Below are 12903 nucleotides of genomic sequence, written 5' to 3' on the forward strand. Positions count from 1 at the left end.
AGTAATAGCCGAAGCTGGTCTCAAGAACCAATCCCAAGTCTATAGACCACCACACCACACGTTTAGACTCAGCAACATGCGCAAACAACCCCATATCTTTCCCATGGCTGCTACCTCAGACTAAATCAGCCTCTTCATTCCTCCGTAGCCCCTTCCGTCCGTAATATCTCCGCCGCCCATTCATTTTCACAGTTCTCAGCAATCGTCAGGGGTGTCTGCCCGTCAGAATTGGTCTGATTGATCAGCTCGGGTGCCCTCTTCACAAACAAGGCCAGTGTCCGTCGGAACTCCTCCTGGGCAAACTTCTCTTTGTTCCACCGGCCGGCTAGTTTGTGTAGAACATTATTTCCTTGGTGGTCCACTGCCGTCAGATTGGCGCCCCGCTCATACAGAGTCATTGCACGTGTGGGGTCACCCTCCTGCCATGGACTGCGTTCAATACGCCCACCCCGGAATGGAAACAGAGGCATTTTGCAACCGTATGAATTGGTCCCAAATTCGCATTTTGCGGCAGACAGTAGCAATGTCTGACCACGAGGGTCACGCCGTTCGAGGTTGAGGTCAGGCAGTTCCAGCCAAGGTTGGATGACCCCACCGTCGGCAAAGATTTCGTGTAGAATGAGGCTTGTGTCGTCGTTGTTGAGGAAAGGGTCCGCTCCGTGCTCCAGCAGAAGACGGACCATTCGGATTGAGTGTTCTCGACTGTTGCACTCGTTGAAGGGCAGCATGGAAATGTATCGAAGGGGGCGCAAAATGAGTCCATTGTTCTGAGGGACCTTTTTGACTCTGTGGGTGTGCCAATGCGGCTGGGCATCAGACAGAGTTATCGTGTTCGCGTCCAGATCCATACCCAAAAGAGCAGTGACCGTGTCGGCTTGAAAGTTGTATAGAGCTGAATATAGCTCCATGGGGTGATCCTCAGAGGGATAGGCACCATGATCAACCAAGAGCTTGAACAGCTGAGGGTCGTGGGTCGACATAGCAAGTGCAGTAAACCCACAAGTTGCAGCGATGTTAGGGTCGGCTCCGCCATCAAGCAGAATTCGAGCGATTTCACGCTGTCGATGGCCTGCTAATTCGCCCTTAAGCACTGCCCGGCACAGAGGAGTCTTGCCCTGGGCGTCGCGGGCGTTGGGGTCGGCACCATGCTCTAAAAGATAGACAATAGCTTTTTCATGCCACCAGTGCTCCCCTTGGGCCAAATAATGAAGAGCCGTATCGCCTGGCTTGAACTGCCTTTGGTGGGCCATTTTGGATTGGTAATAGACCCGGGGTGTGGATCTCATGCCTTCTTGGTATTGCACGTTGACATCTCCGTGGAATTGTTCGATGATGACCTTTATAACTTCCAGGTTAGGCAGCTCGCGCTGAGCCGCAGCCAGGAGGGATGGTGACATTTCGCTTCCTAACATCTGCCGGCCACTCTTGTTGATCCATTCGGAGTCCGACATAAGACGCCCAATTCGCTCAAAGGGTTCTGGGTATCCCCATCTCGCGAGCAAGATCAGAATCGGGTGCAGACAGGATTTGTCTTCGATACCGTCCGCATTCTCCTCCAAAGCATGTGCCAGCTCGTGGTCATGACCCAGGATTATCATTTCGAGAGCATCCTTGTCAAAGATATGAGACTTGAACCTCTCCTTGAAAAGGGCTGGGAGATGCTGCGAGCGTATCAAGCAGCGCTGAGCACCGAGAGATGGGGTCCTCGCAAGTTCAATCCCCATGGCCTTTGAGGCCCTGTCAAGCTCCACTACCATTTCCTCATGGTCTGCCGATACCGCATGGAACATTGGTTTAAGTCCGTTCGTATCCATCGGTACAAGGGCACCAAACCGTGCCAGCAATCGCACGATTCGGCCAACCCCAAGAGTAGCGCTTTCAGAGATAATCTCTCCTTTCCATCCTACTCGCTTATGGTTTTCACGTTTTTGGTTCTTGTTTGTGGGCATTTTCGGTCGCTCATGGTCCTCCGCTAGAATTCCAGCCGCAGAGAGTGTGTGGAACATGTTGCCTTGGTCGTCGGCCTTCTGCCAAAGTTGATCTTCAGCAAGTGACTCAGCGCAAGCATCTAAGGGAGTTTTTTTCGCTTTGTTTTTTATCTTGACAGTTGCCCCATGTGCAAGAAGGAGGGTGACTGTCTCCAATCTTCCCGAGCGACAGGCCAGATGCAAGGGTGTCTGGCCATCTGATGACTGAGCGTTGACCAACGACGTCAAGTTATTCGAGGCATAATGGTCCAATAGCAGCCCAATGATATTACTCTGGCGAGCGGTCGCTGCGATGTGCAGCAGATTCCGGCCATCCTTTGTGGTAGCAGTAGTATCAGCTCCGTAAGCAATCAGCTTTCCAACCAATATCTCGGAGACCGAAGCTGCCAGGTGGATAGGACGAATGCCCTGGTAGTCGGAAATGTTCAGCGCATGATGGAGTCCTGCATCCAATAACAAGTCAATCGCATATTTATCTCCCTCGGCTGCTGCCGCGAAGAAATGATCAGAGACGTGGCTGCAGAGTACATGCAGCGGCGTTTGACCCTTATAGTTCTGATGTGTTGGGGAGACTCCCATCTTGAGGAGCTTTATCATGGTCAAAATGGCTGTATCCGAGTCCTGTGCAGGAAATTGGGCAGCCATCTGATGCAAAAAGGTGTCCCCTTGATAGTTTTTCATTTGTGGATCTGCTCCATGTGCAAGTAAAAGGTCCACATGCTCGGACCGAAAGGTATAGGGGTTGATCAAATTCGATAATATCCCATTACCGCTGTAGTCCTGTGCGTTGATATTGGCTCCGCAGCTAACGAGCACGGGAATCGATTCATGGGGGTTGAACATGGGATGACCGCACATCGACCGGGTGAGAAGTGTACGTCCATGACGGTCTCTTGCCTCGAGATCCCCGCCCGCTGCACACAAAATTTCCAATGCATCCCTTAGATCCTCACCTGGACGATCGATCATATGGATAGGCTGTCGTCCCTCATAGTTCCTGTGATTCACGTCCAGCCCAAGCTTCAAGAGTTCGGTAATAGTAGCACTCCCGCAGAGATGCACGTTGGCGGCAATGTGAAGAAGTGTGTTGCCCTTGGCATCGACGAGCTTCCAATCCGACACATAAGGCTTAAATAACGATAGATCGCCAAGTTGACTGTGGGATGCAAACGAGTGTAGAGCAGTGCCAGTCTCGCTGTCACCCCCAATGTCCAAACGGGCTCCATGTTTCATGAGGGCTTTGAACCATTCTGGATATTGCAGAGGCTTGTGGAGAAAGGACATGGCATTGTTACCGCGACCGTTCACAATATTCGGATCTGCACCGCGCTGGAGGAGAAACTGAACCACGGCCACCTCTTGGTGAAGACAGGACAGAAGCACTGTCTCGCCACGAAAGTCCTGGGCATTGATGTCACACCCAGCATCCAATAGCATTCCCATTATCTCCTCGAGGCTAGATACGTCCGTCTTCCCTTGGTAGCGGCGCAGGTTATCCACCACTCCATGGAGGGGAGTGGACATTGGGGCCTTGTCTCCGGCTGCCGGGCTCCTGGAGATGTTCAAGGAATTGACAGTAACATCGGCTCCATGCTGGAGTAAGAGGTTGACAATCGCGGGCTCCAATTTTCTTGCAGCTAAGAACAGTGGCGTGTCGCCAGACACTGTCGCATTGAGATCGCATCGACCAGACTCGAGCAGAGCCTGGACAACGGCTGTTTTGCCTTGCTGGCAGGATCGACACAGAGCCGCAGTGAGATCAGCAGCGTCTGCTGTAGACGCTAAACCACGCACGGTATCCACTGCCTCGGCTTCAACCGCGGCTTGAAGTGGTGGATGCGGCTCTGCCGGCTGCTCATCATGGCCTTCATTGTCGCCATCGAGGCCGGAAAGGTTAAACATGGCTCTGCGGTGAGACGATATGAGAGATTGTAATCAATGCGACGCCTCCAATCGTAAAAATCACGGGCAATGGGGGGGGGGGGGGGGGGGCAAAGTTGGGAAATGAGCGTGTCTTAAATGATTGGGACCCTGATATTTAGCGTAGCTAGTGCAGCCTGGGCGCCCGCGTCGAAACCACAAACTACCTTGCCAAGCCGCGCCACTGGCCTCTAATCCAGGCTGCTCTTCGATTAGGGCGATTCTGCCTAATTAGAGCGGGGAAGAAATAGTCACTAGTAAGAGAGGTGACTTCCGGTCGGGAGAGCAGGAACTCCTGGCAGTGCCAGGTACGATGTTAGTATAAAGAAGTTGTGCTGAATTCGGACCAAATCAGTTAGGGTCCGTCGGTTAACAGATAGCCCCAGTTTGGACACTGAATCAGGCGAATTTGTCTCAGCCCAGCGTCCGGCCATCCATAAAACATGCTCTAGATTGGTCACGAGGGGCACAGCATAGTCACAGAAATAATGTCCGGTTGTATTCGAACATATATTGCAATTATACAGATACGAAGGGGATATCAAGCCAGCCATCATATCCCGCGAACCGATACGATTTCGCAAATATCCGCAAGGTCTAGCATGTGTGATTATTGCGCCATGCTATGCTGGAAGGCTACCTAGATACTGGACTCAGCAAGCGCGAGGCGGAATTTTTGAGGAACGGGCTTCTCCCCGAGGCTGGATCTTCTATTAACACTATCCCATGCCCAGCAATAGCCCCTACATGGCCAAAATATTTCATCCTATTTCTCATCTTCAGATTGTCTTTTGTGCAGCATAATTATTAGTAGACTAACCATTCCCTCCATGTTGTAATTGCCAGTGATCTTGCTTATACGTAACTCGTATATTACAGCAGCCTCTTCAATACCAAGAAGCGGTAAGATGGCCGAGTTGGTCCAAGGCGTCAGGTTAAGGTCCACCTTAGCATAAAATCCTGATCTCGTTTACGGGGCGTGAGTTCGAATCTCACTCTTATCATTCATATTCTTTTTTGCTTTTATCCCAAATTCCTCTCCCCACACCCGGATGATGGAAACTGTTATGTTTTGCTTTTTAATTATATTCCGACGTGGAAGTTGCCGGCTTATTGATGATGGTCAATGGCCATATACCTCTGCGAGAATAACGGTCGGGTGAAGTGTATATAGCCTGGTAGTGCTAGGTTGAACGAAACAATTGATCTATTAGGTTTGTACGCTGAACTGTACATATTTCGATCGCGATCACTGAGATAGAGCAGAGCGAATATGAACAAGGCACAGGCTAATGGAGTACGTACGATACTTTAATCATACGATACAGCAAGAACTATTAGGAGGATGGTAACACAGTAAGCCTCTGACTTCGAGATAATAAGAAACAGATTCGCAAAGAGATCAACGATACCTAGATGACTGAGATATAAGACAGAAACTATCAGGTATTTCCTATAATCGATTCTTTTAAAATGTAAGTAATAGAGGTTTTCGCCCCTCCTCCCTTGAGTGTATCGCGCCCGAGTCTACGGCTCGAAAGCCAGCCATTGCACTTGGGCCCTCCCATCCATGTCTTCCACAACCACATAATAACCCATGATGAATCTAGGTGGATGAATTAAACATTACGAGTGAATTGTTACCTGGCGATAAAAAATACTATTCTATCCTATACGTAATCTAGACATTTACTACTGAATCTCGGTGAAAACCCCAAAGAAACCGAAATATATCTCTAGCACCGCCCGCCTAAATAGCCCAAAAGAACAAATGTCAAAAAATGAAAATTGTAAATACATATAGAGATATTTTCACACACACCTACTGTAGGTACAAGTTTCCATACATCCAGTAAATCCAGGGCCGTCAGTACAAGGTACACCGCGTATACATACCAGGTACAGGATCCCGAGTACATCGAGGTATGGCCGTCGAAGTACAGGAAAACCTAAGCACAAGTACCCACCGCGCCGCTCGCCCGAGCGCCTGATTAGATACCCAGGCACCGGCGATCCATGGATAGGAAATTGCCGTAAGGCAGGGGGTATCTGGATATGAAAAGAGCGAAATAAAACATGAAATATCTGTGCAGGGAGCTTTTCAAACAGGTGCAGTGGGTTTTCTGACAGGTAAGCAATGTAAATCGGGCGGTATTGGCGCGCCATGATCGGTTCTGCACTCTGCAAGTGGGTGGGTACTGCGCTGTTTGGCTGAGTCCGGGGTAAGGCGCGGATTACGCTGGCTCAGTTGTATACGAAACGAAGTAGCGTACTAAAACATCGTTTCTGAAGTCAACATGATGAATTACTTACTATACTTGATTACAGACGAGATGTCAATCATAGAGGAACAAGTAATCGCATAAGCTTAATACAGCCCCGCAAGGACAGCCACGCACTAAGAACGGCGACAAAAACAACACCCCGACACGCAAAGAAGCTCGAAGACAACCATACTACCTAATACCCGATAATCGGGATCCTTGCCCCGAACATAACAAGATAGATTCACATAGGAGGTACATCAGAAAGAAATGGACGGAGAAGAGAATCACGGAACTAGTAGGGGGGCATAAACATCTGGAACCGGATACAGGCTACTTCGCGCACTTGAGGCCAAGGCTCCTTCTAGCAGCCTGAAATACGCATTCCATCCGCACCAAGAGCAGTAATCATAGTAAGGTGCGCCACGGAAAAAGAGACATTGACGGAAAAGAAACACCATTTTCCCATCGAGTAACACAAAGAGACATCGCTTAAGAACGGCAAAATAGCGGACATCAACACCACGTTGAGTTAGTTGACACGGAATGCATCGAAGATGACTGCACAGTAGTCAGTGATATTGCTTCGTTTTTCTGAGTTCAATAGACGAGACGTACCTTCTTGCCCGCGACGGCATCCACTGCCAATCCACATGAGGGTATTCAAGAATGTATACCGCTCATCACCAGTTTCCATGGATAGGTTGATGCGGTATTTGTAGCTGCTGGGGTTGATACCATCGGCCATAGCAGGATCATTGACTTTCTCGAGAACATCCTTGGCCCCGGTAAGCCACCCCTCTGCACGGACAATGACATATGCGGGGGGCTCATCAGCAGTCTGCAGCATGTAGCTCGCGCGCAAGTTGGTAGTCGAGTCCTTGGTCACGATCTGGGTGTCCTGGCCACCGGGCTAATTTCAATGCGTCAGAATTGAGAATGTCAGAAGAAAATAGCAAATAATGTGACTTACCAGAACAATTCCCTTACCCCAGCGACCGGCCCACTGACCACCAAGGAACGAAACCCATTCCCGACCGCCCCAGATGCTCTGACCAACAGTAACCTTGGGGTTCATCTTAATGCTCATGCGGAAGTCCAGCTCTAGCGTTGGGGCAGGAATTTGCAATGATCGCGCAACATCGCCCTCGGGGAAAGTGTGCAGCAGATTGTTCGCGGGGATCGAGTCCTTCATGACACTGAGATATGTGGGGCACTCGAGTAGGTGCTGGCGCTGGCGACTGGTGTTTTTAGCGCGGACTTGTTGGCAGTAGATGCACTGCACGGACAGACACTGTATTTTATAGTCAGCTTGTACGTCCTCACTTGGTGAGTCCGGGCATCGCGTCTTACCTTGTCCTCCTCCTTGGCGCGGAACTCGACAAAAGCCGCGTGCACATCGTCCAGCGGTGGCGCGGGGAGATTCGAGGTGCTGCTCTTAGCTTTGGGCTTGGGGGTCGGACGCGACGGCGCGGCCGATGGCGGCGCGGAGCCCGGAGGGCCAGTTGGCGGGCCCGGGGTCGCCATGGGTGGACGGTTCTGCAGGGTTTGCAACGGGGTCTGCAATGGGGTGGCATGGGGATTGACGCCGTTGGCCATCAGGGCGCCATTGGGGGTCGCCATGGCCGTGGGACCACCAGGGCCCGGCGCTGTCGCCGACGGCCCATTAGGGGTGCCGGGGTATCCGTTGGTAGGGCCGATGCCATTCGGGGCCTGGGTGGGCTGAGTAGGCTGGGGCGCGTTGGGGTGACCACGTAGGCCAGGGCACTCGAGAAGATGTTGCTTCTGTCGCGAGGTATTCTTTGCACGGATCTGCTGGCAGTAGATACACTGGACGGAGAGACACTAGAATGCAGAACGACCGAAACGGGTCTCGTATGTTAGTGACGCCGTGGGTGTTGTGGTGGGTTTGAAATATTACGAAATACACAGTCACGCACCTTATCATCTTCCTTGGCGCGGAACTCGACGAACGCCGCGTGCACCTCCTGGTCGACGGTACGACCCATGGTGGGCAGAAGTGAGGGAATATCGAGGACCTCGAGGATCGAAATAGTCGAGGTACCCGGCACGTGAAACGCGATGATGGAGGGGGGGGAGGTGGTTGTTGATGGAGTTGGGGAGTTGATGGTCGGGTGGGGGGAGTGTTCGCGCGGTGTTTTAGGGGAGAAAAGAGGAGGGAGGAAGAAATGGAAAGACCAAGACGAGAATACGAGTGGCGCGGGACTGGACGGGTACGAGTAACGCGCCCTGCGTAATTTGGAGACCGGTGGGTAATTAGGGTAATTTCAGGTGTACGGAACACAATTATTCACCATTCACCACGTCTCCGTACTCGGTATACAACAGCATATAGCAGCGCTATTCTCCTACTATGAATATAGCTCTGATTCTATAATTCTATTATCTTCTTTCCTCTCCCAATTATTGCGTTTCCTTGATCTTCTTTGGGCGCCTGAAACCTGCTGCGTGGCGTCCGACTCTGCTCGCTCCGACAACTCCCCCATTGACGCGAAAAGCTGACCAATGGACGATTACGCGCAACACGCTGCTCCCAAAGACAGTGGTCAGCTGTAGAATGGGCGCGAAAATAAAAGATCGAAGCTCCTCGACATGTCTGTGAAGCTCGTAGCGGCCCAAAACCACCGATCAATGTCTGCCTAGCAAATCCTACGCCAAGCAAGTCATTTCCGACCGGGGGCGCTCGGTTAGAACACTTCTGGGCGCACACAGGCTATCCAGACGCAAGCGACAGGCGCGTGAACTGATGCGGGTGAGCCCTCAATGGAAAAGCGGAAATACGGAGCCATGAACGGCACTAAATAACTACCTGTAGTATGGTTCTGGACGATATCCAAGTCCTCAGTCTATTGCAGGACTGGTATTGTTACCTATTACCTCCATACTGAGGGCAGGTATTGTTCCAGAGGTTTGCTCTGTTCCTGTATCCCGTACGCGATACTGTTAAACGTCCCCGTTCCTGGTAAGATTCGTAGTAACCCGACGCCGGTAATTGGTAACCATCACATAGATCGTGTTTGCTTTGCAACTGCCATTGTGCTCGAGTCATGCTAGAGAGAAACTTGATTACCACTTGATCACATCTCTTCCTTCCCTAACCGCCCCCTGCTCTACTGTCGTGGTGCTAAAAATATCCGCCAGCCCATCAACATCACCCCCATGCCCATAGCCATTTCCGTAACGATGATGGAGACCGGCCTAGCGGCCGATTCGACGAGATCTTGATAAGATCTTGCAGCCACCAGGCAGCCGGAACCATGCAAATGCAGCATAAAAATAAAGCCAATAACAATGAGAAGCGTGGCAAAAGACGCAAGATCGCCATACATGAAATCATACCCCTGAAAAGAGTAAATCCTCGACCGCCACGCCGGGCGTGCTGCTCCTAAACTATTCTCACATTCCGGCTCCAACCATCTGGAGGGATACCTCACCACGCTGGTAGCGAATGCTCCAGCTATCAGACCCCAGATCAGTGCACGGTGCCTGCGACACGGCGAGGATGCCCTTCGTCGCGAGTGTGAGCACATTCATGAACCCGTGCGCGGCGATGTTGCGCGTCGTCTCGACTGGCGGGAGTAGCTCCGAGAACGTGATGCGGCCGGAGGTGATCGAGGTTGCCTTGGCGTCGTCAAGTTTCGTCTTGATGAACTCGAAGAAGTTCAGGCTCTCCTGGTCGAGCATGGCCGTGATGCTCTCGAGTATGGATTTGCGCCGCGCTGTGATCGTGCTGATGTCTTCATTGTCGGGGGCGAGCTCGCCTTCTAGGTATTGCATGATGTCTAGCTGCTCGAGGTCGTCAAGATCATCGCCTGGGTTGGGGATGGACAGGCTACTGAGACGCTCGCGGCCGTCGAGATAGCTGCGTCCTGCGAGCGGGCTTGCGCTGGTCAGATGGCCGCGTGGTCGAGCGGATGATCCCGAGATGCTTCCGAAGCGTTGGCCGCGGAGAGAGCCCTGGAGCGAGGCTGTGATGTTCCATGGCATCTGCGAGGACCGGTCGTCGTATACGCTTGGAAGGGCATCTCGACCGATCTCCACGTCCGCCATATTTGCTTGCCCAGACTCGGCGCGTACTCGACGACCCTGTTCATCAATATTACTATCATCACCATCCGTGCTATTCCCTCCAGATACTGCATCATATAGCTCGCTGCCCGAGTATTCCTTAAGTGGGAGGGCTGCACGCTGGGTGCCTAGCCCCATGCCCACGGCCCCGATTCCCAGGCCAAAGACCCAGAAGGCCGCGTTCTTCTTTGCTAGGGTCGGCAATTTGTTCAGCTTCTTCTGCTTCAGGGCCTGGGCCATGTTGACGGCGTACTCATCATTCCACCTTGCCAGGTCCGTGTTGCGGAGAGTCGTACTGCTGTCCGATATTATGGGTTTGACTTGTCGGATCCGCTGATGGGCGCGTACTTCCGCGTTACGATCGATCTCTCCCTCTACCATTAAACGGTCTTCCACAGACAACGGGTTGTCCTGCTGGATATCCTGCTGTCGGGGTGGAGCATCGGTTTCCCCTCCGTCGTCCCCCGTCGGGGGCATTGTATCCTCTGTTATCTCCATAAGCTGCGAGCATGTTAATAATAAGCAAGCATTCTTAAAGATCTTCAGCCAGGGCTCACTCCATCTTCTTGAACCTCTCCAGCGGTAGGCCCCTCGCTTGCTCTCGGATGCATACTAATCTTTCTTCTCTTGCGAGGTGACAACTTGGTCGAGTCAAACTCTATGATATTGCCATCCTCGTCGAATTCAAAGTCGGGCTGAAGCAGAATACCTTCGTCATGGAGATCCGCCCGAGTGTCTTTACCGAACAACCATCTTTTCTTGCCTGAGGCGTTGTTGGGGACGTCCTGGCCCTGTACATCCCCTTCCCTGATAAAATCCTCCGACATCAACTCAAGCTGCAAATTCTCCAGGTGGGAATGGGTAGACTGGCTGGTAGCCGGCGATCTGGTCCAGCTGCTAGATCGTTGTGTTGAGCTGTCGTCGGCGATCCCATCGAACAACGAAAAGTCGAGGTCTATACCAGGCAGGCCTGTCTCGGGTAGGAATGTCGGGTCGTATGGCAGGATGAGATTGGTAGGTCGTGAATGAAGTCAGCAACTTGAAAGAAATACCTTGCCTGGGCTGCAAAGGATCGTCGATCTGGTCAACTCACTTCGTCTTCCCTGCGCTGGGATCCAAACCTCCACCCGGCAATAGCTTCAGCATGGAGATCATCTTATCACGCATCATCTGTGCGTCAAGCAAAGTATATCCACACTGCTGATCATAGACTCTTGAGACTCCATACCTATCGAACATGCTGTAAGCAGGGGAATATCTGCTGGTATGAGGGTTAACTTACAGCAAGCTTCCCTGCAGCCGCAGCGCCATCGGCGCTTCAGGATTAACGATAACGCTGCAAGCACCGGGGACGTCCACGTCCAGGATGGCCTTGCGGTTGAGTCTTCGGGTTACGGATCGCGAGCCGAGAGTTGCAACGAGCCTGCAGATAGATGTTGATTGAGATAGACTCAGGAAGGGCTGAGGCGGCTTACCATATTGTCGCCACGCCGTGCTCCGGCGACGTGAGAACTGGTTCGAGTGTTAATTCAAAAAGTCTCATCTGTATTGATGAGGTGCTGACTCACTTTCATGGCTGTAGAACATCTTGAGAGTGCGTAAACTCGGCGTTCGATGTCTATCCTGTTGGCCACACAACCCCGAAACGATTGGTGGAGGGGCAGCGCTATGGAAATTGCACGTTCCTGAAGCTCTGCTACTAATTTCAGATGGGCACCTAAGGTTGTGGGAAAGGGGGATGGGGGCAGTGAATGGAGGGGCAGGATGGGGGAAGAGGGTTGTTGGTTAGAGGTGATGAGCTGGGAATGGAGGACAGTGACGGCGACAGATGGATGCCAACGACATACGGTGATGTCAAGTGGTGTTCCTGTGTGGTGTGCTTATTTACATGATTGGAAGTCGACCATCATGACTACCTCCCGGGTCATGGATTTGGTGTTAGATATTACTTAACCTCATGCTTCTGTATTACTTCCCTCCGATACTGGACTCTTTGTGGGACAGAGATGGCATGTAGGTGCTGGATGACAACAGGATATTGGGACCGCAGTATGAATATAGAGATTCGGAAAACGCTGGAAAAAGAGCGCTCTTCATCCTCGTAAGTTGATTCCACATGTGGAGCAGTAGACCGCTGGCTGTTGACCTGCCCCTACTTATAGAGTATCCCGACTCATGAAGATATAGCTCAAGAATAAAATATACTTTTATGCCATGAAACTGTCCAACGCATCTAAAGTACGCGCATACCATGAGTATATACCCAGAGTCAAAGGGGAAGAAAGAAAAGTCCGCAATCAAATGGAATCTAAAAGCAAAAAAGGACAGCAGGACAGCAGGGCATACACCAACATACACGAAACTCTTTGATCGGGAAATAAAAATAAACAACAGTGACCAGAAACGACACCCGATACAGGACTGAACAAATAGTTTAGGTAGATCCAACAAGGCAAATGACAACATCCGTTACACGACCCACAGGCGGCAACAACGCAACAAACATTCTCAAACCCGTGCAGAACAGCATACCATAGCGACTCTCTAAGATGCACGAGGGTATGAGACAAAGACATTCGGGAAAGACGCGCATAGAATGACCCTATAGCTTTCTTTTGAGATGGGGGGCTGGCGTCGATTCC

At 51.5% G+C, this 12903-nt stretch overlaps 3 protein-coding genes across 3 annotated transcripts; all 3 read right to left on the reverse strand.

Annotated features, from left to right (window-relative positions):
• Positions 1 to 134: 134 nt before the first annotated feature.
• N7482_005029 (uncharacterized protein) lies at positions 135 to 3890 on the reverse strand (the record flags this gene model as incomplete). The annotated part of the gene is made up of 1 exon (XM_056687154.1): positions 135 to 3890. One exon carries the CDS (start codon positions 3888 to 3890, stop codon positions 135 to 137), a length of 3756 nt encoding a protein of 1251 aa, XP_056542709.1.
• Positions 3891 to 6704: 2814 nt separating this feature from the next.
• N7482_005030 (DUF3237 domain-containing protein) lies at positions 6705 to 8181 on the reverse strand (the record flags this gene model as incomplete). Its single annotated transcript, XM_056687155.1, has 5 exons — positions 6705 to 6733; positions 6791 to 7085; positions 7146 to 7466; positions 7526 to 8017; positions 8113 to 8181. The coding sequence occupies 5 exons, from the start codon at positions 8179 to 8181 to the stop codon at positions 6705 to 6707; spliced, it is 1206 nt and encodes a 401-aa protein (XP_056542710.1).
• Positions 8182 to 9589: 1408 nt separating this feature from the next.
• N7482_005031 (Rad21/Rec8 N terminal domain protein) lies at positions 9590 to 11848 on the reverse strand (the record flags this gene model as incomplete). The annotated part of the gene is given in 7 exon segments (XM_056687156.1): positions 9590 to 10762; positions 10819 to 11235; positions 11314 to 11341; positions 11355 to 11489; positions 11544 to 11684; positions 11737 to 11773; positions 11830 to 11848. 7 exon segments carry the CDS (start codon positions 11846 to 11848, stop codon positions 9590 to 9592), a joined length of 1950 nt encoding a protein of 649 aa, XP_056542711.1.
• Between the last annotated feature and the right edge of the window lie 1055 nt (positions 11849 to 12903).

The sequence above is a fragment of the Penicillium canariense genome, assembly GCF_028826845.1.
Source record: "Penicillium canariense strain IBT 26290 chromosome Unknown utg000003l_segment0_segment0, whole genome shotgun sequence".
NCBI lineage: Eukaryota > Fungi > Ascomycota > Eurotiomycetes > Eurotiales > Aspergillaceae > Penicillium > Penicillium canariense.